A 27,647-nucleotide genomic window follows, 5' to 3' on the forward strand; every position below is an offset into this window, starting at 1 on the left:
TATTTCATTCAGGTATGAATTACAAAGCTAAGCTAATCAGCCGTGTTCGATTTAAGCTTCTTTAACACTGATGAAAGGCATTTGTAGTTCATCTAAACCATACTTTTGTGAATGACAGCAGATGTGACAAACTATCACCTTGATATACATGTCTTATGGTCTATGAGAAAAGAGAAAGAACAATGTATCAGTTTTGCTACATTTTAATGGTAGGTTTTTTAAGGGATTATTTTTAGGTCTTGTCAGCAACATCAAACAAAAGGTACTGAGTACTCCACAGGGTACAGAGCGCTGCCAAGCACCTCAGAAAATGGACGTGACATGGAGAACGTGTGGTTCTTGCCCCCTGAGGAGCTTACAGTCTGGGGCGGGCAGGGCACGGGGCTGACAACTCACAGTCTAAGAGTTGAGTGAACAACAAAGTAATTTATTAAGGCAAATTCCTCATCCCCTCAAGCTACTGTGGATGGAATCATCTGGAATTGAACTAATCAAGAGGGAAGCAAGACTAAATTGGGTTGAGAATTCTTCAGGCTCATATAGTTTTTTAACATCCATCATAGTAAACAGAACTGACCTAACAGACAACTGAAAGTGGAGACTAGATCTCTTGAAGTGCAAGGGCTAGAACTTAATTGTGGTTACTTATTTTAAAAAGCAAACATACTGAACGGTATTGACTAGGCTTATTACACGAGTTTAAAAGTAGGCCAAGTACTGGCACTGCGTTCCCCTCATGCTAGCATTGGTCATTTAAAATAGTGAATATTAAATATGTGGGCTCCACACCTAACCCAGAGAATGCCCACCCCAAATCTTAAATGTTCTGTGTATCAAATATCCACCTCGTGTGTTCTATGAAAGTTTTATTTATGCCTCATTATTAAGTCAAAAGAATGTAAATAGTCAAATTATAAAAAGCTAATGACCTGCAATATTTCCATATGGATGAATGTCAGTATATCTACATAGGAAATAAATGGCAATCCTATCTACCTATATAAAAAAAAAATAGAGTATCTCCAGATTTGCATACTCATCACTACAAGAAGAGGTATGCAGGTTTTAAGGTTTCACAATCAGTTGTCAGAAAAACAGCAGTTATTCCTGCGGTATCTTGTTAGCATCTGACTCAAATTATTTTTAGATTACACGATTTAGAAGCCATTATAAACCCACCAAGAATTTGTAATTATTCTGAGATGGTTCCATCACTAACCCCAGAATCACTATCAGAAAGAGTAACGATGTGATGTAGAAAAAAGCTAATCAACATGACTAAAAATATGCTCACTTTCAGTAAAACGATCCGGTCATCTGGAAAAATCACAGCTACCACCTGCGAACACGCCCATACGGGATACTGATTTGGCCAAGGCACACTATTCCTAAGCAGGAGAACCATGAGATCAGGGTGAATCAAGGCCGTCTCTGAGGAGCAGCCTATAAATTTCCAGACTGACCTTGGGCAGCATAATTGGTCCAATTCCTCTCAAAGCAGTCTCATACTGTCCTACCCACATCAACCCAAAGTTGGACATTAACTCAAAAAACCGAAGAGCATATTGGAGCAGAAGTGGACAGGTGTGTAAACTGTAGCACACTCTTATTGCTGTATTAAGTGTGAAGGTGAGCACATTCCACCCACAACAGTGTCGTTCCAGGAAGCAGGGCAGGAATAGTGGCAAATTAGAAAAGAGGCTATTCATTGCACAATTAATAGAAAAGTGAAAATGTTTTAAGATCTACAATTAAGCCTGTATCCAAAGGAGTCTTTTCCATCAGTGAGGTGTTGGACTTTGAATTCTGTGCTACAGCTGTGTAATGGACTCACTCTGGCCTGCTGGCCTGGGTACGGCTTGCTTCCTGCCTGTTGAAGGGCGAATGTGCTACACAGAGCTAGGATGGTTTCTACTGAGTGGTAAGATTCACAGAAGTTCCAGGGTATTCATGTCAGGATCATTCCTTGTGCAAAGTTTGATGCAGATGAAGATAAAGTGGTTTCTTGGTCAATAACTGCAATTTCTTTCTTTTAAAGTCAGTGGGTTTCTTGTATCTGTAACCACAATAGAAAAACCATTGATAACTGATCTATTCCAAGGTGACATATTAAGAAGAGAGAGCAGTCACCGTTAAATTAGTACTGATTCTGAACGTGCATCACTTACAGTTCTATTACAATTGGCCCAGGTTTAATTTCATCCATCTCCATGAAAGCAAAACACTTGGTGCTGGTAAACCTTTTTTTAGGCTTGTAGTGTTTGAATTCAAAGAAAATAGCTGCACCTAAGGAATTAAAGCAAAGCAGATTAGCCACAGACAGCACATTTCTAGTGTCAATAAATTTTCTTTGATCACCAGAAGCCTATGAACAAGCAACAGTTGTCATAATTTCACAAAGTAACCTCTGTCAAACAATCTCTCTGATGATACGACTGACTATGGCTGTCACCCCAAAACTTCATCTGGACCTGAATAGAGGGACATGTCTCCGTATCATCCTATTCTACAGAGTAGAGCAAAACTTCTCGAGCCAGAATGACTCAAGAATGTAAATAAGTTCATCCACAGGTAGAATTATAAAATATTAAGAATAGAAAATACTAAATACTACCAAAAAACCCCCACAGAAGATACTTGTTAAGTATTAACATTACTCATAGAAACGCATTAAGTAGAAAAGGCATGTGAAAGAGTTCATCAAAAAATCCAAACTTAAATAGTTTCTCGAAACAAAAACTCAAAAATTCAGTTTTTTGGAGTTTGGAGTCTGAACAACAGCTGGTTCAGTTTTTAAATGTTAACTGCTTCCTAATACCTTTCTCAGTGTCCAAAGCCCTGTTTTGTTTTTCCTGGAATGACATGTGCTTGTGTGAAGACAGCGCTGAGCAAGACAAGGGCTTAGAGAGCACGCCTATCCCACCCCTCCCCCAGTGAACAAATGGTGATGAAACATGTAGATAGTTTTCTCTCCCCAAAGCCCAACAGATAAGCTCTCTCCCCCTCCCCACAGAGAAAAGCTAAAAACAGAATAATAAATCGCCTCCTCTGTGTAGCCAAGAACAATTAATTTCTAAAGGCAACGAAAGAGACGGAAGGACGTCAGGGTCTCCCTGTTATCTGGCTCCTTATTAACAAAGGCTTAACCAGAGCGGTGCTGGATCTTGCTTTGCTTTTAAAGATAACTAACATACATCTAATACTTTCACTGATGACAAAACTCACAAGTGACCAGAAGTTTAACAATGTTCAGAAATGTGTGCGCAGCCCTGGCACCTGGGTCCAAACGGAGCGCTTCACATGTCAAGGAAGGAAAGAAAAGCCAATCACTTAGGAGACAAAGGGATGTGCGTGAGGGAGAGATGGGCGTATTTATTTATTTATTTGCCGAGCCGCGTGGCTTGCGGGATCTTAGTTCCCCGACCAGGGATTGAATCCGGACCCCAGCAATGAAAGTACCAAGTCCTAAGCACTGGACCGCCAGGGAATTCCAGAGATGGGCATATTTAGCATCTGCTACCAACACACACGAAAGGATTACAATTGTTAGGTTACCGGTGACCTCGGTCCCCAGGTGTATGACCCTGCCATGTCCACAAAAGAGTAGCTTCTCTTCTCCCTTCCACGGCAATAACAGAGGCATTTTATTATTTAAAAACCTCATAGATCTTTAAGATAGCAGATCACATTTCTTAGTCTCTTCAGCTATGGAACCCATCTCCTTGTCATCGTGATTGTGTCTGAGGTCTGAATAAATGTGAAAATAAAGTCACATTTGAAAACAGCATTAAAGTCCAAATATGATACCATCATTTTAAGGAAGTTAAAAAAATTTTATTACTCATCTGCATCATCTGTAGATAATATATTTCCTGCATTGCTGGTATGCACAGCTCTATACTTCATGGCATTTATAAGAAAGGACAAAATGTAAAATGAGAATAGCCTAGGAAGATTAACTTAAATGCTTATAAACATAAAGTATACTCATTAGCATTAGTCTCAGTTAAAATGACAGTCACTGTACATAACAGATTCAAAGCTGGAGAATAAAGAGTCACATTCTGAATATAGTTCTACTTTTAGCATCACAAACCTTTGGTTAATTTTTCAACATGCTTCTGGAGCTCAATGTCCACATTAAAATGAACATACGTATCTTCTTTTCTTGAAGCCACGGGAGTATCCTGCACAGGAGTTAAATCTATGCCATTCAGATCTAGAGAGGAAAAAACAGTTTCTGCTTCGAGCCTTCAAATACAAAGACGTAAAAACTGCAAAGGGTTGTGTTTCCTGAAGAGGCAAAAGCCGAGAGGAGATTCTGAGGCCAATAAAGACCCATGTCTGGGGTGAGCAGGTACCTGAAGGTGGCTGGTTTCCAGGGTCATGTGCAGGGCACGGAGTAGAGAGGGTGGGAGACCCCCATGGATAGGAGGAGGAAGCCGCCTTACACATCACAAAATTGGATCCTTCCTAGTTAAGAGGTGTCTTCTGATGACACAGGCCAGTATAGTTTTGTGAATTACATTTGGGGACGTAATATACCACAGTGGTGCTCCTACCCGTTTCCCAACCTTGATCGCGTGCATGACACGGAAAGGCCTATAAATCTAACATTATCAGAATTCCCCTGCTGTATTCAAGTCAGAGGACCAAACAATGGACACGACAGCTGCCAAGGAAACCTTTCCACGAATGAACACTTCTTACATATATTACTTAAATTCTGGTTCCATTTGCTGTAACATAAGCTGATTTACAATAACCAGATGGCACACTATGCATGGTATACTGCTGTAATCTCTGGAGCCAGGAATCATCCAGTTTAATCTAATTCAACACAGACTCATTTAATGACTACTCAGTGTTCATGTATTATTCAACAGACCCATCTTAGGGACCCTAAAGCAAGAGAGTATGTTTGATTACTTCAGTTCCTAAAGATATTTAAATAAAACATGTTTCAGTTCAACCATATGCAAAGGTAACATAATATCTACATTTCATTACATTTTTTCGTATTTTACAGTGTTCGCTCCTGAATGAGAGATGTAGTTTTGTGTAGGGTGTAAATACTTTCCAGTAGACCATGGATTTGAGAACCAGTAACATCAGAAGTTAAAGTATCACAGCATTAGTGCTATGGATCACGGTCTCTCCATGTTAAAACTTTTGCCTGTGGCCAAAATCCTTTTTCTTTTATTTGGTACTAATGAACCCATGGGTCTGAATATTTCTATGATCGGTAAAAGTTCCCTCCATTTAATTTCAGTCCATACCTGTTTGATTTGTCTCAAACTGCAGGTTTATTAACTGTAGACTGGATTAACTGTGCAGTTATTTCTGAATAATAGCATGACAACTTCATCTTCAATCACCCAATAATTACTTTTAAAAGACTGCTGAGTGCTTTACAAATAAAGTGCTGTATAAAATGCTTGGCAACGACAAAACAGTTCAATCACTGTGGCTTCCCTCTTAAACCAATGACTAAAAAAGTTGTTTTCAAGGAAAAAAATGGTTTGCCATTGGATAGAAAAAAACAAATCCTAAGAGTAATCATGCTTAATAATGACGGTAACATAGTTAAGTATAAGAAATACATCACTCGTCTAATGTCCCGCAGGATTATGTTCAGGGCACGGATGTTTATGGACGCGTCCTATTTCCCTGTCTCCACTCATGACTAATTGAAGGCCTGATTCTCATCCACCTCTGCACAGCTGTCCTATGTACAAACCTCTCTTGGACAGGAACGAGAGGACCTGAAGCGGAGGCGTGGGAAAACAGAAGAACACTGGGCTTTGCAAAGAAAACCACACACCCTTGGAAGGTGGGGGACATTTTTTAAACCTGTTTTCTGAAGGATGCATCTGCTGTTAAAGACAGTGTGTCTGTCTAGTCAGCACCCTTGACAGAATTTTAAGAATAAAAAGATATACACAAAGAAAAAGCTAAAAGCAAATATGAGTGTAAGTTATGGATAGGGAAGTATTTTTAGTAAATCTCTCAGAAATATTTGGTGAGGGAATGATGACCACCTCTTCCCAGGGATTTCGCCTCACTGTGAAATCAACTAAAATAAGTTGTCACAGATATAAAACATCCCCTCCCTCTCCCCACCAAAAAAGTTCCAAATGAGAAGCAACATTATAAAATTCCCCAGAGGGAAGATAGATATACATAGTTATTTACCTTTTACACTAACTGTGATATAGGGATCAATGCATTGCCCAGCATCTTTCAGGCCAATTTTCTCAATTCTGATAGTGAGTAATGTCATTCCTGGTTCTGATGGCAACCTTGGTAATAAAGTACCTGGCAACGGAGAAATAGCAATAAAAATGAGCTCCACCAATAATTTCAAAGTAAATATTTTAACAACATAGAGAAGATATAGCTTTGCTCTTAACTGGCTTAGTAACTAGCCAGGCATCATTTTGGTTTCCAAAACGTACAGACACTTGATGTTATTCTTCTCAGACAAATGCTTAATTAGACACAAGATACATCTACACCTCCATACTTCATATTCAACACTAAAGCATAAATTACTAACTCAAGTTTGTTAAAATTCCAATCCAGGAAGCCCAATTACAAATTACCACATAATTGAGAATGTACATAATATATATGCTTCACATTTACTCCTGTATAATATACTCCATATCTCAACATGAAGTGGTAGAACAAGGACACAAAAAGCTTTATAAACATTTGTTATGTATTTCTAAAGTTTGAAAAATTTAATACCAGAATCAATAAATCTTTCAGCTACTATTAACCTTTCAGGAAATAACTTAATATTTATATATTTAATTGAATAACTTTACAGTGTAATTTCCCACTCCTTTCTTCATCCTATTCTGTATGCTCTATCCTCTCAGAAATCAGTCCTACTGAGAATGCCACATAAAACCACAAAAGTAATTGTATGTTTGAAATCTTTTCCATCGATCAATTACATTTTTTAAAACTGAAAAACCACCCAGAACCACACAAGAGCATTCCCCACCAAGAAAATGACGTGAAAAAAGAAATCGACTGTAGTTTGTTCATTTATTTCAAATAATTGATGAAGAACAGATGCAAACAAAAGTTGATTTTAATTTAATATGTATACAGTACCACAACTTACAGAATCTAACATTTATAAAGGACTTTGGTTGACACTCTTCAAGTTTCTATCCAACAATGTGTTATTCTACTTTTAATGAGGAAGTATTTGAAGTACATGAATCAATCAACTTACCATGTTCAAAATATATTATCAATACATTTAACTGACTGCAATGTGCTAGAGGGAATTTCAGGGGGCAATGAAAATGTTCTCAAATTGGATCACACTGATAGATGCACAACACTATAGATTTATCAAAAGTCACTGAATTGTACACTTAGAATGAGTGAATTTTATGACCTGAAAATTACTGTAGAAATCCAAGAGTCTTAACTGGTGATACCTGTTAAAATTTTTTTTTGACTAATGACAAGGTAGAAGTATAAAAAGCAGAAAAACCAAAATGGGACATTCAAAGCAGTATTTAATACTGTTTCAAAATTATACTGTTTCACATGAAATATTCTGCCATATTTCAACACATTTTCAATTTTCACAAGTTTTCTTACATTAAAGATAAAAGGTCTTTACTGCACCCACTGTCTATTCTTTAAAAAAAATTTAAATTGCGAATCTAACACATATTCAGAAAAGCAAATAAAACGAGTGTACAGCTTAATGAAATGCCGGAAAGCAAGCATCCATGTAACCACCAATGAGGTCAAAAAATAAAGCATGACCTCAGGAGTCCCCTTCTATCCCCACCCAATGCTCTTCTGAATTCCTCCTCACTACCCTGGCTTTTAAAATCACTACTAAAAAGCAACCCTGTATAATTGTTTTGTCTGCTTTTGAACTTGAGATTTATCCAATTGTTGTCAGTTTCTGTAATTTGTTCATTTTTATGATTTTCCAGAATTAGTATAATATAGAGGTTGTACAAATACACCAGTTTTTGTATCCATTCTTCTGTTGACAGGCATTTGAGTTGCTTCAAGTTTTTGGAAATTGTTAACAAAGCTGCTGCAAACATTCTTGGATACGTGCTCTGCTCCACCTATGCACACATTCCCCAAGGGAGGACTTACTGAGTCACATGATATACCACCTTCATGTTTGCTATGTAATTACAAACTATTTTCCAAAGTGGTCGTGTCAGTTTCTGCTCCTAGTACAATCTCCATTGTTCCACATCCTCACTAGCACTTGGGAGTTGTCAGGTTCTTCTTTTTGGCCAATTTAGGTGTAGAGAAATACCAATCTAGTCTTAAGCTCATTTTGCCAATGATTAATGAGTTGAGCACCTTTTCATTTAAAAATAAGCATTTGTATTTCCCTTTTCCTAAAGTACCTATTCAATTATTTTGCCCACTTTACTACTGAAATGCTCACCTTTTAAAAATATATACTATTTATTTATTTATTTTGGCTGCGCTGGGTCTTAGTTGCAACATGCAGAATTCTTAGTTGTGGCATGCATGCAGGATCTAGTTCCCTGACCAGGGATCAAACCCGGGCCCCCTGAATTGGGAGCATGGAGTTTCACCCACTGGACCACCAGGGAAGTCCCTGAAATGTTCACCTTTTTCTTAGTGATTTGTAGGAGTCCTCTAATATTTTGACATAAGCTTTTTGTTGGATACATGTTTTACAAATAATTTATCAGTGGCTTTCCTTTTTTAAAAAAAATCTGTATAGTGAAGGGTAACATATTAAAATGTGTACAAATTCTAGGCACAGCTTAATGAATTTTCACAAAGTGAACACACCTGTGTGACTAGCACCATATCCAGGAAAGAAAGATATTACCAGCATACTAGGAGCTTGACTTGTGCCCCCAAATCACTCTCTCCCAAGAGATAACAGCTATTCTTGACTTTTAATACCAAGATCAGTCTTTGCATGTTTAGAATGCCTTTTCTGTTTATGGTGTCTTCTGATTATGGTAAGTTCTTAATGTTAACGTATTCAAATTTCTCAATCTCTAAATTCCTTTAGAGTCAGTGCTTTCTGTGTCCTATTCAAGAAATCTTTCCCCACTCCAAGGTCATGAAGGTATTCTTATAAGAGCTTGTTTGTTTTGCCATTCACACTTCATTCTATAATCCACACAGAATTAATTTTGGGCTATGGTGTGTGGTAGGAGCCCAATCCCATTCTAATCCACATGGACACTCAATTGTCCCAGCACTACTTACTTAATAGACTGTCATCTCACCCATGTATCTGCAGTGGCATTTTGATCATAAATCAAGTGTGGGTCTCTTTCCGGGCTCCGCATTCTCTCACTGGACTATTTCTTACCCTTGCACCACTACCGTAAGTGTCTTACTATAATTTTACAAAAAGTCTTGACATTCGGTAAAGCAAATTCTCCCGCCTTGACATTATTCTTCAAGAGTCTTAACTACTTTTAGCCCTTTGCATTTCCATGTAAATTATAACACAACAGCTGTCAAGTTCTTAAAAAAAAAACCAAAAAAACACAAAACATCAAATAACAAAAACACTGTTGGGACTGCAGTGAAGTTCAGATCAATTTTAGAAACAGTCACATCTTTACAAATTGCTTCTTCCAACCCATGAACTGGAATATATTTCTCCATTTATTTAAGACTTCTTAATTTCTCTCAATAAAGTTTTACTGCTTTCTTCACATGGGTCTTATACTTCTCATTGGATTTATTAAACTATATTGATATTTTCTGATATTATTATAAATGTTATTTCATTTTCTAAGTAACTGTTGATTGTTTATAAAGATAAAATCAATTCTTTTTTGGTACATAATTTTTAAAAAATCAAGGTACAATTCACATACAACATTATATTAGTTTCAAGTATACAACATAATGATTTGATATTTGTATATTGCAAAATGATCACAATAAGCCTATAGAATCAATTCTTATGTACAGATTTTACATCCAGGAACCATGCTAAACTCTCTTACTATCTCTTTTTTTTTTTAATTTAATTTTTATTTACTTTTGGCTGCATTGGGTCTTCGTTGCTGTGCGCAGACTTTCTCTAGTTGCGGCAAGCGGGGGCTACTCTTCCTTGCGGTGCGCGGGCTTCTCATTGCAGTGGCTTCGCTTGTTGCAGAGCACAGGCTCTAGGCGTGCGGGCTTCAGTAGTTATGGCTCACGGGCTCTAGAGTGCAGGCTCAGTAGTTGTGGCCCACGGGCCTGGTTGCTCTGCGGCATGTGGGATCTTCCCGGACCAGGGCTCAAACCCGTGTCCTCTGAATTGGCAGGTGGATTCTTAACCACTGGACTACCAGGAAGCCCCTCTCTTACTATTTCTAATTATTTACCTATAAGCGCTTTTGCATGTTCTACACACATATTCATAAAATCTACAAATAATTTTTATCTTTTACTTCTGTTTTTGGTCCTAGTACACTGATGAAAAGAGGTCATAGTAGGCACTATGTCTTGTTATTGATCTGAAAAGGAATGCTTCAAGTATGATTTTGGCTCAAAGCATCCCTTAGAGAACACCCAGAGAACTGTTCTGTTCTCAGTCTGCTAGAATTTTAAAAAATCACGAAGAGATTTAGAATTTAAACCTTTCTGCATCTATTCAGAGGATTATGAGATTTTCCTCCTTAATCTGCTAATGTGAATTGCCTTGACATATTTTACTTATTGAACAATATGTTCTGAAAAATCATCAGTTCATGGAGATTTTCCTGATTATTATCTATAGTATTCTACAGTATTATTCAGCTAACCTACATATGGCAGTTAGGTTGTTTCTAATATTTTATTATTACAGATTACACCATAATAAACAACCTGGCGCATATGCAAATATTTTCTTCATATTCTTAGAGGTGTATCTTGAGAATAAATTCCTAGAAGGAGATTGCTGGGCCTAAGAGTAAATGTGTACTTCTGATGTTACTGTTAAATATTGCTGAATTCCCCCCCAAAGGGACTGTACTATTTTGTATTCCTACCAGTGATGAATGAGCATCTGTCACAGCCTAAGCAACAGTAGTTTTAATTTGCATGTCTCTTATTATAAGTTGAGTATCTTTTCGTATGTTTAAGGGCTATTTGTACATCTTTGTGTGTCTGTATGTACGTGTGTACTGTCTGTTCATGTCTTTTGCCCAGTCTTTTAATGTACTTGTTGGTTTTTGTTGTTGCAACTTAAAATTTTTATTTATATATTAAGGATGTTAGCCCCTTGTCTTTTTTACTTTGACTATGGCTTTCTTTCTTTGACAGTCAAAAGGTAATTTCTTATCCAATATTCAAAGTCAATGATATGAGACTATGTTTTTCCCAAGTGAACATTAAAACTGGTTTCTACCTTTGGATGAATCAGTTCATAATCTATAACTGTCTAGCTCTTTTAGTTGAAATGAATGAATGGGATGACATTTCTTTCCTCATTACCAACAAACCTTTTTGCCTCAGACCACACTAAAATCTAATCTAACCACTAAATATATTTCTAACAATTCAATATAAAGGCAGTGATTTCAAGCTGCAAGTTAATTTATTCAGCTTCATTATTCTATAATTCAAGGTAGTATGAAAACATTCCATCATGAAGGTTCAGTTTCACCCTCATTACACCTATTAAAGAGCATCTGCAAGCTGACAATAAAATGAAGACGACAAATGATTTAAAAAGGTGAATAGTCAAGGTATTTCATGATGGTTTCCAATGTGCTCTCTCCCTGTATGACCAACTCCTACACACTCGGAGTCTCAGTTCAGGCTAGATTCCCTGTGCTGAACTCCCTTAGCCTTCTTTTTTTTGCTTATCCATAACACACTGTGCACATCTCTAACCATAATTATGTACTGTTGGCTTTGTCTTGTTGACTACATAGTAAGCTTCTTGAAAGACAAATCTGGGTAACCACTCATTTTTTTTATTGTTTGGCATTAGTAATAAACAGATCCTTTTTGAGTTAATGTATTGTTGAATAAATAAATGAATTTCACAGCTCTAAAGGTTATATTATGTTCTAGTAAACAAATGGCTAGATAATATATTATATATGTATCGATGCACTGTCTTATATGACATGTGCGTGAAAGAAGATAAAATACTAGCATAATACCATACCACCTGCAGCTCCTGGGTTAGATGAGAAAGGTAGCATGTTTATGTACCAAAGGTAAAACCATATGATAATCAGAAATCAAAGCACTACATTAAAAGAAGATTTCTAAATGAACAATTAAAATATTCAACTATATAAAGTAACAGGAGAACAAGCAACTACACTTGTAAAACTTGAAGACTATAATCAGGATAAGAAAAGAAATGATCATACATGATCTGGTATAGACTAAGCTTTTCCAGCTAGAATAATTTGCTATTAAATCTAGAGCAAGGATCAAAAATAACAAATGTTCTTCTATGTGGTAGCACTGCATAAACAACAGATAATCAATGCTTACAGAATACTTAACTACGTGCCAGGCAATGTTCTAACTTTATATGTGTCAACTCATTTAATCCTCACAATAATTCTATGATATAGGTGTTAATGTCAGTCCCATTTAGTTAGCAGAAGGTGAAAACTGGGGCACAGAAAAGTTAGGTAACTTGTCCATTATCACACAGCAGTCTGACCCTAGAGTCCATGCTTCTAACTGCCATGTCCCATTTGCCACTTTTGTAATTTAATTGTCCACAAAGCCTAAAAAGGACCTGCAGGATAATCTGCGTCTCAAGGTCCTTAACGTAAGTCCCCTTGCCATGTAACATACATGCTCACAGGCTCTGGGGATTGGAATATGGATGTCTTCGGGGAGCCATACAGGTAACTGCCTAAACCAGGATTTCTCAACCAGGTTTCCGCAGAATCCTAGGGGTGTGCTGGAGCTGTGGCTAGGAGCTCCACAAAAGAGAGTGATTAAGAAGGAATAAACGCCACCTGAACTTTGTGCACTGAGCAATGCGTGTTCACTGTGAGGGCCAGAGACTGGGCAGTCCCTACAGCAACTCTATTATTGGTCTTTGAGTCTCATATGGCAATGGGCAGTAGGACCACGTTCATCTGGTTGGATCCATTTTTAGTTTTTCATGCGAGAAAGGGGCAGCCACTGGCAGCTGGTAAGCTCTACAGCGCATGGAGGAAGGCCGCCTGGTGCTGTCAGCCTCTTCTGATTTACCTGCCCTACCTCCCCAGTGTACCACCAACTGGAGCAAACATGTCCTACTGCTGTCAAAGAAAACTGGGGGGAATTATTTGATTCAATGTGGCTTCTGAAGAAGAGGTACGAGCTAGGAGAGGAGGATTCCAAACCTAAGCCTACAGATGATTCTGATAAGGTAACAAAAACGAATCACAAGCTCCAGGGTCATTTTACTGCACTAGGGCAATAGGGGACACACCAAAGTCCACCTTGATGATGAAAACTATTTATCAATATGTTGTATTTGGACCAGTAATCCAAGTTGTCCTATTCCATAGTACATCAACTGTAGAAGACAATTTATGAACGCAGCTATGGCTCCACAAACATAAAAAACATCACTTAACTACAAATCACAACCATTGACAAGGTGCTAATATTTTGAGGTTCTAATAGCCATTTAAAATAAACAGAGTAAAGGGAACCCTCTTACATTGTTGGTGGGAATGTAAATTGATACAGCCACTATGGAGAACAGTATGGAGATTCCTTAAAAAACTAAAAATAGAACTACCATACCACCCAGCAATCCCACTACTGGGCATATACCCTGAGAAAACCATAATTCAAAAAGAGTCATGTACCAAAATGTTCACTGCAGCTCTATTTACAATAGCCAGGAGATGGAAGCAACCTAATGTCCATCATCGGATGAATGGATAAAGAAGATGTGGCACATATATACAATGGAATATTACTCAGCCATAAAAAGAAATGAACTTCAGTTATTTGTAGTGAGGTGGATGGACCTAGAGTCTGTCATACAGAGTGAAGTAAGTCAGAAGGAGAAAAACAAATACCATATGCTAACACATATATATGGTATCTAAAAAAAAAATGGTTCTGAAGAACCTAGGGGCAGAAGCAGAGGAGCAGCTGCAGTCCTCGTCCTTCACCTACAACTCCTCTGTTCCAAGGGAAGCTGATAACACTGCAGAACCTACCGTAAGGAGGATCTCCTCACATGGACTGGTTGGTTCTCTGTAATGGGGCCAAGACACTCTGGAAGAGAGAGATTTCGGAGAACCAGACTAGGAATGGACCGCCAGCCCAGAGACCAGGAGTCTGCGTGTTAAGTCCACAGAAGAAAACAGAGGTTACATGGAAACTGAAGTCAATGAAATCCTTTAAGACCCTGTCCTCACATGATTTTTCTTCCTGGTCTATAATGAAAAATGGCATGATGGTCTTTGTTCCAAAACAGTAGTATATCATCACCTAGACAAGACTCCTAAAGAGGCAATGACTTTTTGGATAATTACTGAGAATTATCTCTTTTGAAAACCCTGTGATTTGAGTTTGCTTATTAAGTAACTTTATTTGCTTGACGTTTTATGTGATATTGTACAGATGTTCCCACGGGTGTTGGTTCTAAAATAAGAGGTGAGTTGGTCCTTATTTTGCCTTAGTGCTTCGGAAATTAAACATCACTAACAAGGAGTATATTAATTTTTTATCCACACTTACAGCAGAGTTCAGTCAGGTGTCCAAAATGTAGACTAAGCAATATCATATATATGTGATAATACATATAATCTTGTTAGTTTTCATTGCTTTAAATTTGTAATACTTGTAACTAAACTCACAGATCTAGTACTATTGACACAGATTCTCTGTCATCCAAATTTCTTTCTTTTTTTTAATTAATTAATTTATTTAGGCTGTACCGGGTCTCAGTTGTGGCATGTGGGCTTCTTAGTTGCAGCATACGGGTTTCCTAGTTGCGGCATGCAAACTCTTAGCTGCAGCATGCATGCACGATCTAGTTCCCCAACCAGGGATCAAACCCAGGCCCCCTGCATTGGGAGCACGGAGTCTTACCCACTGGACCACCAGGGAAATCCCTGTCATCCAATATTTTTTAAGTGCACATTTCTTTGTGCTGCTAAAGCATGATAAAAAAAAAAAGGACATACATGATAATACTTTGCATTTAAGTAGCATTTTTTTTTCTTTCAAGAAAAATACTTTAGTTATTCTGGGATAATTTTAAACACGATTTAAGATAATGATATTGTTCAAACCAGCCACAGTATTTGGTAGATAGGTAACATATTAAATGTGTCTTCAAATTCTGGCAATAGATAATCTTTGCAACTGACAGTGCGGGTAGATAAAAAGTTATGGAGGGACCATTTATTTGTTTGAAATACTGAGTTCAATTTGGAGGTAGAAATTGTGGTAAAACATTAAAATACACATACAAGTTCTCCTAGTAAGTAATTTATTGTCTAGCAGTTGAGGAAAATGGGTTCCTCTAAGCTTTCACGAAAAAGAGTTTGAAAAACTGTTAAGATGTTTGTTCGTGTTTAAAACTGCTTTAAAAGTTTGAAAAAAATCTTAGGGGCCATTATCATTTAAATAATATTGTATCTAGGTCTATGAAATTAAAATTATAGCTGATTGAAGTTGTTTGCATACATAAAGAGTATATCAGCGTCACTATCACATTTTGGAAAAAAATTAATAAACACACATCCACAAAGTCTAGGAGTCAGTGGGCATGTGCTTCATGTAGAAATGCTAGTTTAAAAAGGGCAATCCATCATTCCCTACAGCAAGCAAGGGAGAGTTCCCCACAGGTGTCTGAGTTGCAAGGTTGAATTGCCAGAGTACTTTCAAGAAAGAGGAGGCCAGATGTTGCCGGGTGCTTTGAAGATGAGGGCTGCAGGAGGTAGCATACTTAACAGACATTTCATATGAACCAGTCTCTGCAAAGCTCTGAAGAAAACCCTTTAACTTCAAGTGACAGGATTCTTGGATTTAAAAGAAAAAGAATTAACTTTAAAAGGAAATCCTGAAATATTTCCACGACTGCTTGGGCTTGAGAGAGAGAAAAAATATAAATAAGTCTTACATCTTATTAAAAACCAGCCTGGAGAACAAGAGAACAAAATCAAAGAGTATTTTCCTTCCCTTTACATACTAATAAATGCCTGGGTGAGGAACACTTTCTCTGATTCCTCTGCACAGCCTGAGAACTTGAGACTTTGGGAGAAGAAAAAGAACTTGGCGAGCTGTGGTCTAACCGTACCCTTGAGATGAGATTCACCGCGGTGCTCCTAGGCATGCTCTGGATTTCCGTGAAGGAAGGATGCCCTGATAGTCATAGGAAAGCAATGAACATTTTGCTGCAATTTTCAACTTCTTATATGTGTGAACAAGAAAAAACTTCATTTCAGCTGAAAATGAAATTCATGTTTGCTTATTTCTCAAGTTCAACTCAGAATTGAGTACTTGTGCAGGAAAACCCAAGCACAGGTTTCACGCTGAAGAGGTAAATTTCATTCTTTATTTTCAGTTTCAAAAATAAACATGTTTTATGCATATTTAAGCCTATATAAGAGCTCAAAACACCAACACATTTGTATAATTTTGAACTTGCTAAGCCTATGTTTGAGTTTAATCACGTCATTCAGTAAAAAAATGTTTTTTTAAATCTTGAAAATTGTGTCTTGGCTATTTTTTTATTCATATTTCTTGGGCTTATGATTTTAAGAGCTTTATATTCAGCAATGTCAATACATTTTTAGGCCATAAAAAACACGTTATAAATTTATATCCTTGATTTAAATGAAATCTACCAAGCCTATCTTTAGAAGAATTAAATCCTACTTTGGCTTAATCCAATTATTTAACAAAAATTTATGATGTTTGCCGTATGAGTTTTTTAAATTTTGAAGAGGAAAAAGATTAATATCAAAAAAGGTAAGATAATATCTACCTCTCCCCCTCCCCCCATTAAAGGCTGGCTAAAAAGGCGCTTTCGGTTTTAAATGCGAAAAAACGATTCTGGGTCCTACCACATCTGCACACCATACCTTATTCCTCATCAGCCCCACAGTGGTGCTGGTTACAGACCTGTAGGCGTTTGTCAGCATGCATAAACCTGCACACTAAAAAGGGTGAATGTTGTATATGTAAGTGACACCTCAATAAACGTGACTTTCAAAAAAAGTCACAACAAACTTACAATTCAGTAACTTATATAAAAACAAAGATAATAAATTAAAAGTCACAACAATTCCCAGAACTATCTTGCCACCAAATGCAAACACAGCCTAGGCATAACTAAAATCTTGGATTCTCTCAGAATAACAAGGAAAATAAAACGTTTCCTGCTTTACAGTTAAGTTAAAGGTTAAATGCCATCTTGTTATTTTGATGATGTCAATGAATATAATTTTACGAGTCATTTTTTAATGACACCTATAGGTCGTGGACAATAATGACCCCAAACTAAAAACAGCTAATTAAACTACATGTACTCGTTCAAAAAAGAAATTCAGAGAATAGAAGGGTTCAGTAAGCCTTCTGTACCTCTGAAATGAAATATCACAATGCTATATCAGTTTACAAAAATCTATTCAGTTTGGGCTTACTCTTACATAGCAAATGGATTTAATTTATGGCAGAAGTTTCTTTTCAACTCAGCAACCTGAACCTCATAAAAACCTTGATCTGTATGTTTCATGGCTTACATCATCTGCTTTAAAGATCTTGTTTGCTACAGAAGTACAGCAAGTGAGCAAACAACCAAGTGAGATAGAAATTTATAGTACTGGAAGCTACGGCAATGATAATACGTGGTTTGCAAAGGGAATAACAACTATTCAGTTAGTAAAACAGCGAAATAAGTTCTCTCACCATCTCAGCAATTTTGAAATTTCCTACATATATGACAAAAACAAGAAAAATACATCTCTCTTTTCATAAAGCAAGGTACATTAGGAATAATGCCCTATACCAAAGAAACATTATTAACAATAAGAGCTACCATCTACAGTAATTGTCCCAATAATCCTATAGTGTAGGTATTGTTATCTCCATTGAAAGATGACGATGATGAGAATAATCACCTCACTAATATTCAGCATGTGACAGGTACTGTGCTAAAAGCTTTATATGCTGTACCTTGTTTAGTCTTCATAGGAACCTTATGAGTAGGCATGATTATCATCCCATTTTATAAATAGAGAAATTGAGGTTAAACTGGTTTAAGAATAGGTGCAACTAGTAATGGACAGAGATTAGACTCAAGCCCAGTGTCTGTTGGTTCAAGTCTATGTTGCTCCAACTCCATAATGCCTCCTCCCCAAGGGGCATTATAAACACTGGAATATCACTATTATTACTGTAGTACTTTATTGCACTTCACAGATATCTCATTTTTTACAAATTGAACATCTGTGGTAACCCTGTGTCAAGCAAGCAAGCCAGTCTACTGGTGCCATTTTTCTGACAGCATTTGTTCACTTTGTGTCTCTTTTGTCACATTTGGATAATTCTTGCAATATTTCAAACTTTTTCATTATTGTTACAGTGATCTGTGATCAGTGATCTTTGATGTTACCATTGGAACCACAGATGTGGTGGAAATAGCAAGAGAACTAGAATTAGAAGTGGAGCTGGAAGATGTGACTGAATTGCTGCCATCTCATAAAACTTTAACAGATAAGGAATTGCTTCGTACAGATGAGCAAAGAAAGTGGTTTCTTGAGATGGAATCTACTCCTGGTGAAGATGCTGTGAAGATCGTTAAAATGGCAACAAAAAATTTAGACCATTACATAGACTTAGTTGATAGACAGTGGCAAGGTTTGAGAGACTTGACTCCAATTTTGAGAGAAGTTCTACTATGGGTGAAGTGCCATTAAATAGCACTGCATGCTAGGGAGAAACTGAAAGGAAGAGTCAACCTAGGTGGCAAACTTCACTGTGCTCTGATTTGAAGAAGGTGCCACAGCTGCCCCAACCTTCTGCGACCACCAACCTGATCAGTCAGCAGCCATCAACGTTAGACAAAACTCTCCACCAGCAAGAAGGTTACAACTAGCTGAAGGTTCAGATGAGGGCTAGCATTTTTTTAACAATAAAGTTTTTTTCTTTTCTTAATATTTGTTTATTTATTTATTTCTGGCTGTGTTGGGTCTTGGCTGTGGCACACGGGCTCCTCTCTAGTTGTGGAGCGTGGTTTCCAGAGCGTGCAGGCTCAGTAGTTGCGGTGTGTGGGCTCCAGAGCGTGTGGGCTATGTAGTTGCAGCACATGAGCTCTCCAGTTGTGGCACATGGGCTCAGTAGTTGCAGCGCGTGGGCTTAGCTGCCCCACGGCATGTGGGATCTTAGTTCCCTGACCAGGGATCGAACCCGAGTCCCCTGTGCTGGAAGGCAGTTTCTTAACCACTGGACCACCAAGGAAGTCCCAGCAATAAAGTATTTTTTTAATTAAAGTATGTACCTTGTTTTTTTAGACATAATGCTATCACACACTTAACAGACTATAGTGTACACGTAACTTTTATATGTACTGGGAAACCAATACATCTGTGTGACTTGCTTTCTTGCAATACTCACTTTATTGCGGTGGTCTGGAACCAAACCTGCAGCATCTCCAAGGTCTGCCTGTACTTTTATTACCAAGAAAGTTATCAGGATAATACATAAATTGTATCTAGCTGTATTTTAAAGCTTCTGGCGTCTATTTTAAAATACATCACAATATATCAGCATAGTACACTAAAGTGAACTATTATAGTTTACCAGAAATGAAAACTGTGTCCTGTATAAGAACAGAACAGAGTAAAACAGTAATTGGGAGAGGCAAGAAATTTATCCAGCGTGGCTGCCTAGGTTACTGACAGAGAGGGAAGATCTTCTGTAAACAAAAATGCCTTGCCATACGTTATTTGCTTTCCTAAAACAAGATGGGAAGAAAAGGGCATTTGCTTTGTATTCATTCTCCCTGGGTCCAGTTTTGTTTTTTTTTTTTTTAAATAAATTTACTTATTTATTTTTGGCTGTGTTGGGTCTTTGTTTCTGTGCGAGGGCTTTCTCTAGTTGCGGCGAGCGGGGGCCACTCTTCATCGCGGTGTGCGGGCCTCTCACTATCGCGGCCTCTCTTGTTGCGGAGCACAGGCTCCAGACGCGCAGGCTCAGTAGTTGCGGCTCACGGGCCCAGTTGCTCTGCGGCATGTGGGATCTTCCCAGACCAGGGCTTGAACCCGTGTCCCCTGCAGTGGCAGGCGGATTCTCAACCACTGCGCCACTAGGGAAGCCCCTGGGTCCAGTTTTAATGACCACAATTTGATTAATTAAAGAAGTACTTACAAAAGTGTACAGAAAAGAGTTAACATAGCAGGTCTGAGATTGTTACTCTTAGAAAGGCCTGAGTACAAGGTAGACCCCTGACTAGAGTCTGGGAATCTGGATTTTAGGAGGGTTCCTACTATCCCCTGATAAGAATGGTCACTGTGCCTAAGTTATTTTTACAAACAACATGGTTTATGCTGAATTATCTGCTTTCCTTCTAGGAGTCTGGAATTTTGGTCAGTGCTAGGCAGAGGGTGTCTATGTGATCAGCCGCCAGTAACAGCTCTGGGCATGGAGTCTCTAATGTGCATCCCGCTTCCCTAGTGGACACTTCACGTGTGTCATTACAATCTGTCACTAGAGGAATCAAGCACAAGCTATGTGACTCCACTGGAAAAGGACTCTTGGAAGCTTGCACCTGGCTTCCTCCAGACTTCGCTCATGCACCTTTTCCCTTTGCTGACTTTGTTTTTGTATTCTTTCTCTGGAATAAATCACAGCTGTGAGTACAATCACATGCTGAGTCCTGTGAGTCCTCCTAGTGAATCTCCAAATGCGAAGGTGGTCTTTGGAACCCCAAAACAGATAGTAAGATACTTTCAGACTATACTTATAAAACAGCTACTGCCCAAAACACGACCATTTGCTTAAGATTGGCATGAACCCTGGAGAGGTTTTACTCTCTACTAGCAAATACCAAAATAAGTTCCAAACACCTTGACCTTGTATTGAGTTAAGTAATGTATATTTTTAACAAGTGATACTCACCGGGAACTCTAGCAGGAAAGGCATCAGGAGACCCTGCTCCAGCACCACCCTCTTCTTCATCTTCTTCAAATTCCAAATTCTCTTCTTCACCAGGTGCTAAAATTCTTCTACATGCAAAAGGACAGAGAAAAGAGTGAGCTACAAAACTAAATATACTAGAGAAGCCTCATAGCTACTCATTTCCTAGGTTAAGATGTTGATATAAAAAATGCTGACATAAAATGTTAATATGTTACTACTAATGATATCAGTATACCAACATTGATATAAAACATCCAGAATCTCTGAAAAACAGGTATAAAATAAGATGATAGAATAAGAAGACAAATATTGGTGCTTATTTATTTTACCTTAAGGGGACAGGCTGAACATCAAATGGGAATTCTTTATTATATGTAAGAATATTCTTTAGGACTAGAATAAAAAGAGAAAGACGTATGAATTATCTCATGAATCACAATAAACAATTTTATTGTCAATGACTGATTTTTAGTCCATTTTACTATGCCTAGTAATACTTTTTTTAAAATTCCCAATCTTACCATCATCCAGAGCCATAAACCATTGACTATCTTAGCAAAATGAAAATATCTGTACTCCAAGTACCAGTAATTTCAGAGTATTGTTAGACCTCCAAGGAGAGTTACCTCTAGAGTCTCAGAGTCCTTATGGAAAATGAACCCCAAAATAGTTCTATGTACAAAGTCCTAGGTGAGACATGGGGCACCAGAGAAGAGAGTAACTCCTCCCTGGAGTATTTAAATTAAAAGATTGGTGTCAAAGATGACCAATGAGAGGGACATGAGCATATCTTATTCTATGTCCTGATTAGACTTCCCCTCAACTCCATAAAACAGGTAAAGTTTATAGTAGTGAGGTTATAATTCTCATACGCATTTTACCATAGTTTATTACAAATGTGTAATATATACAACATATATGTACATATATTCTTACATACACACACACACACACAAACACAAAGAGGGATTTATCCTCAAGAGAAGTCTTCAAACAACATGGTACCACCTCCTGTATTATGGTTGTGGTCAATGACTATATCCTGGCATGTAAACTTAAAGAGAGGTGCTATATGTAACTTAGTGCTTCATATCTGGTCTTATGGATTCCCAGTAACTACCTGCAACTATATGAAGGTGAAGTAATAGCATTAATTGGGCAACCCAAAATATTTCTATGATTTTATACTCAACTTATTCAGTCTCTCTAAGTTTGGAGTCCTGCAGTTGAGAGCTAAAATAGGTATGGATGTTGTCATCCCCAAAAAGGAAATCCCTGTGTACAGGTTGCAATTATATGCCTTATTCCAATCGGAGTTGGATGTGTTTATCAGACTTCTTCTAACATATGCACTCCTACTAAGCCCTTCGGGGAGAGAAGTCTGAGACTTGGGTCTAGATTCTCACTCATTCTTATTCTCTCTCCCTCTCCAACTCTTACCCTCATTCTTCCTCTCTTTTTCTTATCCTCAACAAACGTGCACTGAGTGCTAAAGATATGGCAGTGATAGAGACAGAGGGTTCTTGCCCTCATATGTGGATCTTAGACCCTAGTCAGGAAAAGCAGACAATAATAAGGCAACAAATAAACAAGATAATGTTAAGACTGCAATTAGTGTAATGAAGGACACAGAGGATGCTTGTGTACATGGAATAGAGGGATAACTTCAGCTGAGGTGAACAGGGCAGGCCTCTCAAACCTGAATTACTAGAAGACATTTGAGCCATGAGCTGGATGAGAGGAAATGTCCACAAGTAGCTCTGGGGCAAGGGCTCTCCAAGAATTAGAGAACAAGCTAGAGCAACAACAAAGGCTCGGGGGCAGGAGCTTGTTCAAGGAATAGAATGGACTGTAGAGCTAAAGTGTGATAAGCAAGGGGGAAGTAGCAAAAGCTCTGAAATCAGATCTTAGCCCTACAAGGATGTTAATGACTTGAGCATTCACATAACTACTCTGAATCTCCGTTTCCCCAGTTCTAAAATCAGAATACCATTTCCTTCCCAGACTGTTGAGAAAATTAAATTAAATAACATAGTATATGACATTGCATGGGAACATTTAAAGTACCATAAAAGTATAAGTCTACATTATTATATGGTAATTTATTTCTCCATAGTTTTCCCTATCTGGCTGACTAGAATCCTATTGTTTCAGATCTCACTAAGAAGGACTATTTTTAAAATTATAAGACTATCCTCTCTAAACTTGGTGCATGAATGCTCCTTGTAAGCTATTCATTCAACGCAAATATCAATTAATTCATCAGTCCCCAACCTTTTTGGCATCAGGGACCGGTTTCATGGAAGACAATTTTTCCACAGACCGTGGGTGAGGGAGGGGGGATGGTTCAGGTGGTAATGCGAGCGATGGGGAGCGACGGGGAGCGATGGGGAGCAGCAGATGAAGCCTCGCTCCCTCACCGCTGGCCACTCACGTCCTGCTGTGAAGCCCGGTTCCTCACAGGCCGCAGACCAATACTGGTCTGCGGCCCAGGGGTTGGGGACCCCTGAATTAATCACTTACACAGTATTATGCTAGATACTGAGAACAGGGAATGGGTGACAAAAAAAAAAAGATCATGTATATCCATATCAGAAATGATCACATTTTAATAATAAAAAGGAAAAATCAAACCTTAAAATATGTACAAAACAACATCAGTTAAAAAGCTGAAAATCATATTAGTCATTAAGAATATCTTAAATTTGTATTATAATAGAAGAATTAAACAGTATTTTCTTTCCTTAGGCATCAATGCTTTGAAAAGGAAATGTCTGTTTTGCAGTAATAGCCTCTCCTTTATTTTGTATTTGTAAGTATAGAGTATATTAGATATTTAATTTGTGTGAATAACTTTGGGAGAAAAATAACAGCTCCTTTCTCCCTTTCTGTAAATGTAGGATAGGTTTCCATTTTCACCAACTATGGAATAACAGGGATTCTAACGTCCTTTTAAAATAGGGTTCTACATAAATTTTACATAGGATTTTTCTTCTGACACTAATATTGATATTTTAGGAGAATTTAGAGAAGAGAGAAGCAAGTTTATAATTCCATGGACGGTATTATCATGAGCATGGAGTCTACCACCATTGGGGACTAACTGGCTCATCCAGTAGAAATCACACACACAGGCCCACCCTCTACTGGTAAGAACTCAGCAGTCTCAGCCTGCTGTCATGGAGCAGGCCCTGCAACCTCCTGAAGCTGACACTCTAAAAATCTCACAGACACACACCCCAGATGTATTCTTCTTTTGTGGCTGACATTTTTCATTTTTGTGGTAGGCAAAAATGAGCAAGTGCTTCCCATCTGAAAGGTTATTTTTTTAATTATGTGAGAAGATTCCCTGAAGACATTCAACCTAAAAATCTGCCGAGTTCATACTACAGGCAGAGCGTTGAATGAGGCTCTGTGGGGAAAATACAGAGGCTATTCACAATCTTGAGGAGAGAAATAAATATAAGTGAGAAAAATACAGGGAAGACTACAATGGGGGCTATAAAAAGTGCTCCTAGAAAGGACATGAAGTAGAGTTTAATTATGGCTAGGGAAAGCACGGAAAGCTTTCAGAGAAAGGTGGGATTTCTTCGGGGCCTTCAAAGATGAATTAATGGAAGGGAACTTCACAGTTTATGGGGTTGTCACGGGGGAACAAGTTTGAGTAAGAAGTAGTCTGCTACTAAGGATTAACGTAAGAAAATCAAGTAACTAGTACTTTCAAGATCTTAGTTTTAGTATGAATTTCAGACAGGATTATATTTTTAAAACTTTGAAGGAAAAATACATTAGCAAAATAAACCAACTAGGACTAACATGTTGAAAGACACAGTCATTCATTAATTTTCCTTTCCTTAACATTCTTAGAAGAGGCAGAGGTCAGCTTGACTAAGAACACTGAATCTGAAATATAGTCAAACACCAATTTATAGAAAATGTTTAATTCTGATAAAATAATTAACTCATAACAAGTGCCTAGATTTTATAAATTCAAAATTAATTACAGAGTATATCCTACTGAGATACAATATACACATTTATGTTCCTTTTAGAGGCAACAGCAAATTAAAATCATCTAAAAAAATAATAAGTACCAGGAAGGGAGAAGTCCAAATGAGAAGCACTATATAAATTCAAACTATAACAAAATGAATCCCAATAATACTCTTTCCTTTCCATTTCCACACCAAATCTTAAAAAAAAAACAAAAACAAATAAACAAAGTAGAAGACTAATGCAGATTTTAGTCCAATCTTCCACTAAGATATGGGCCAAAAATCTCTCAGGAACTTGACCTGAAGAACCATGATATTTAGGGTTGATGCCAATACTGCACCATTCCAAGTATTAATAACAGAGTGCAGTGGTAGGAATGCAGGCTTTGAGATCACTTAGAACCCTGGTCAAAATCCGGTTCTGGCATTTACAAGCTGTAAGATCACGGGCAAGTGTCAGTAAGCAAAATGCCGTTGAGACGATTTATCTGAGTGCTTGGCATATTGCTGCTACTCGAAAAAATGGCAACCGTTATTACCAACGAGAAAGTCTATGAGGCCATAGGAGGAATAACTGAGCGAGTCTATGGAAAGAGATAATAAACATCTGAGTATAAGCGTTTACAAACTTTACAGTCACCCTACATACCTAACAGGTTCTTAAGTTTTATTTGGAAACAAACTGAAAAGAAATGGAAAATAGTGACTAGGTAAGGATCCCAAATCCAAATTATTCTTATCATTTAAAAGTGAACGTTATGATTTTCTTTAGAAACATTATACGACTCAGACATCCCAACTGCAGCTGAAATCTTTTTTTTAAAGCCATCAATGTGCTTTTCTTAAAATAATCTTATATATAGCCAGTTGCAAAAGACCATACATTATATGATTCCATTTATACGAAATGTTCAGAACAGGCAAATTTATAGAGACAAAAAGTAGATTAGTGGTTGCCTAGGGCTGGGAATTGGGGGAAGCTGGAGGGAAATGACTGAATGCTAACGGATAAAGGGTTTCTTTATGGGGTGATAAAAATGTCCTAAAATTGACTGTGGTGATATTCAATACTTGTGCCCTTGCTTATATTTCAAACATTTCCTCTAAGAGAACATTCATTTGAACCAGCAAAAAAGCTTCATCTAGCAGCAACCTAACCACCAAAATATTTGAAGGAATTGTTTACCTCAAAAAAACTTTCAGGAAGGAAAACGAGGACAACAAGGAAATATTTTATAGAGCAGATCAAACAGCTGGACTGCAGTTTTCAGTGACATGCTGTATAAATAGGCATCAATGACTATAACTTTATATTCTCCAGTAGACTCTACTGTAAATGTTTACCAAAGTAATTTAATTATAGTCTTATTAAAGAGATTAAAACAAAATAAAGGCTAAAACAGATAGATGAGGTACGACATAGAATCAAATAATTTTTCATATTCTATAATGAAAGTGAACCAAAGAATAATTACTATAAATATTATAGGAATTATAAAAGCACAAAAAAATTACATAGGACTAGATATTAACAGAAATGACTCAAATCAGCATTCTGCTAAATAACCTTAATATCCATAACAGCTCAAATATTTTTCTAAAGGAGTATCACTAAAAAATATAAAACAAAACTTACTTGGTTCTAGCTTCTTCAGATCCTCCAGTTTAAATTCTTCTTGGGACTGTGTGGACTGAATTTAAAACATGTGCATTACATATTTTTATTACAAAGATTTCACTGCACCCTATGTCTTTTAAGTGGTTGACGACATATTCAAAAAGTAGCCAAAATAAATGAATCTATTTCTTGCTTTCAGGGTAAAAAAAAAAAAAAATTCCAAACTGGTTTTTGTTTTTGTGTTTTTTGGAACATTCAGGCTAAAAATAACAGAAAAAAATTGAAGTCATATCTTTTATTTTTACAGTTTATATAATATGAACTAAATCTTTTAATATGAGTTTAACCCATGAATTCTTACTGTTATAAAACCTTTGTGAGACGATACTGCTTTTGGCATGAATGCTAATATTTTATCAGAATAGTTCACAATAATTTCTTTTCCTTATATTAAAAAGTTGGAGGGGGGGACCTATTTACCTGTAAAGCTGCACTTCGTAATTCCAAGCATGTTGCAATTTTGCCTATGGTTTTCTGAAGGAAAAAGAAAAAGCTATAAATACCAAATATATCATAACTGTTAGCTGTCCAAATCATCAAGTTAATTTTCATTGGTAAGCAATCTATAATTTTAAAAAATAAGTTAAATTTTACTTCTTTTAGCATCTTGCAGACTTTGGAGATGAGAAACAGGAGGTAAAGGACTGGGATCGGGCAGAGAAGGTGAGTATATATTCGCTCCTAACCTAATGTGCCACAACCAATTTTAAATCAAGTTTGCTTTGATGATAGCTTTAGATGTGATTTAAAGGGCAATGAAAAGGACTTCAAGCATCTTCCCTCCTAAGCTTTACCTTTTCTTCTTCTCCATAAAGTCTGATATTCACTAAAAGACTTAAAAACAAAAATATCTGAAAGTTAGCACA

At 37.3% G+C, this 27,647-nt stretch overlaps 1 protein-coding gene across 1 annotated transcript in view; it reads right to left on the bottom strand.

Moving 5' to 3' along the window:
• Nucleotides 1-172: 172 nt before the first annotated feature.
• Nucleotides 173-27,647, bottom strand: part of AIDA (axin interactor, dorsalization associated) — a 42,905-nt gene continuing 15,430 nt past the window's right edge. Inside the window, exons 3-10 of the mRNA XM_079902985.1 lie at nucleotides 27,202-27,255; nucleotides 26,740-26,794; nucleotides 21,438-21,501; nucleotides 21,088-21,194; nucleotides 6,196-6,318; nucleotides 4,097-4,219; nucleotides 2,169-2,286; nucleotides 173-2,056 (exon numbers count right to left, since the gene is read on the bottom strand). Of these exons, the coding sequence (XP_079759111.1) occupies nucleotides 1,960-2,056; nucleotides 2,169-2,286; nucleotides 4,097-4,219; nucleotides 6,196-6,318; nucleotides 21,088-21,194; nucleotides 21,438-21,501; nucleotides 26,740-26,794; nucleotides 27,202-27,255 (741 nt within the window). The 3' untranslated portion in view covers nucleotides 173-1,959. The remainder of the gene's footprint in view (nucleotides 2,057-2,168; nucleotides 2,287-4,096; nucleotides 4,220-6,195; nucleotides 6,319-21,087; nucleotides 21,195-21,437; nucleotides 21,502-26,739; nucleotides 26,795-27,201; nucleotides 27,256-27,647) is intronic.

This window comes from Stenella coeruleoalba, assembly GCF_951394435.1.
Source record: "Stenella coeruleoalba genome assembly, chromosome: 1".
Classification (NCBI taxonomy): Eukaryota; Metazoa; Chordata; class Mammalia; order Artiodactyla; family Delphinidae; genus Stenella; species Stenella coeruleoalba.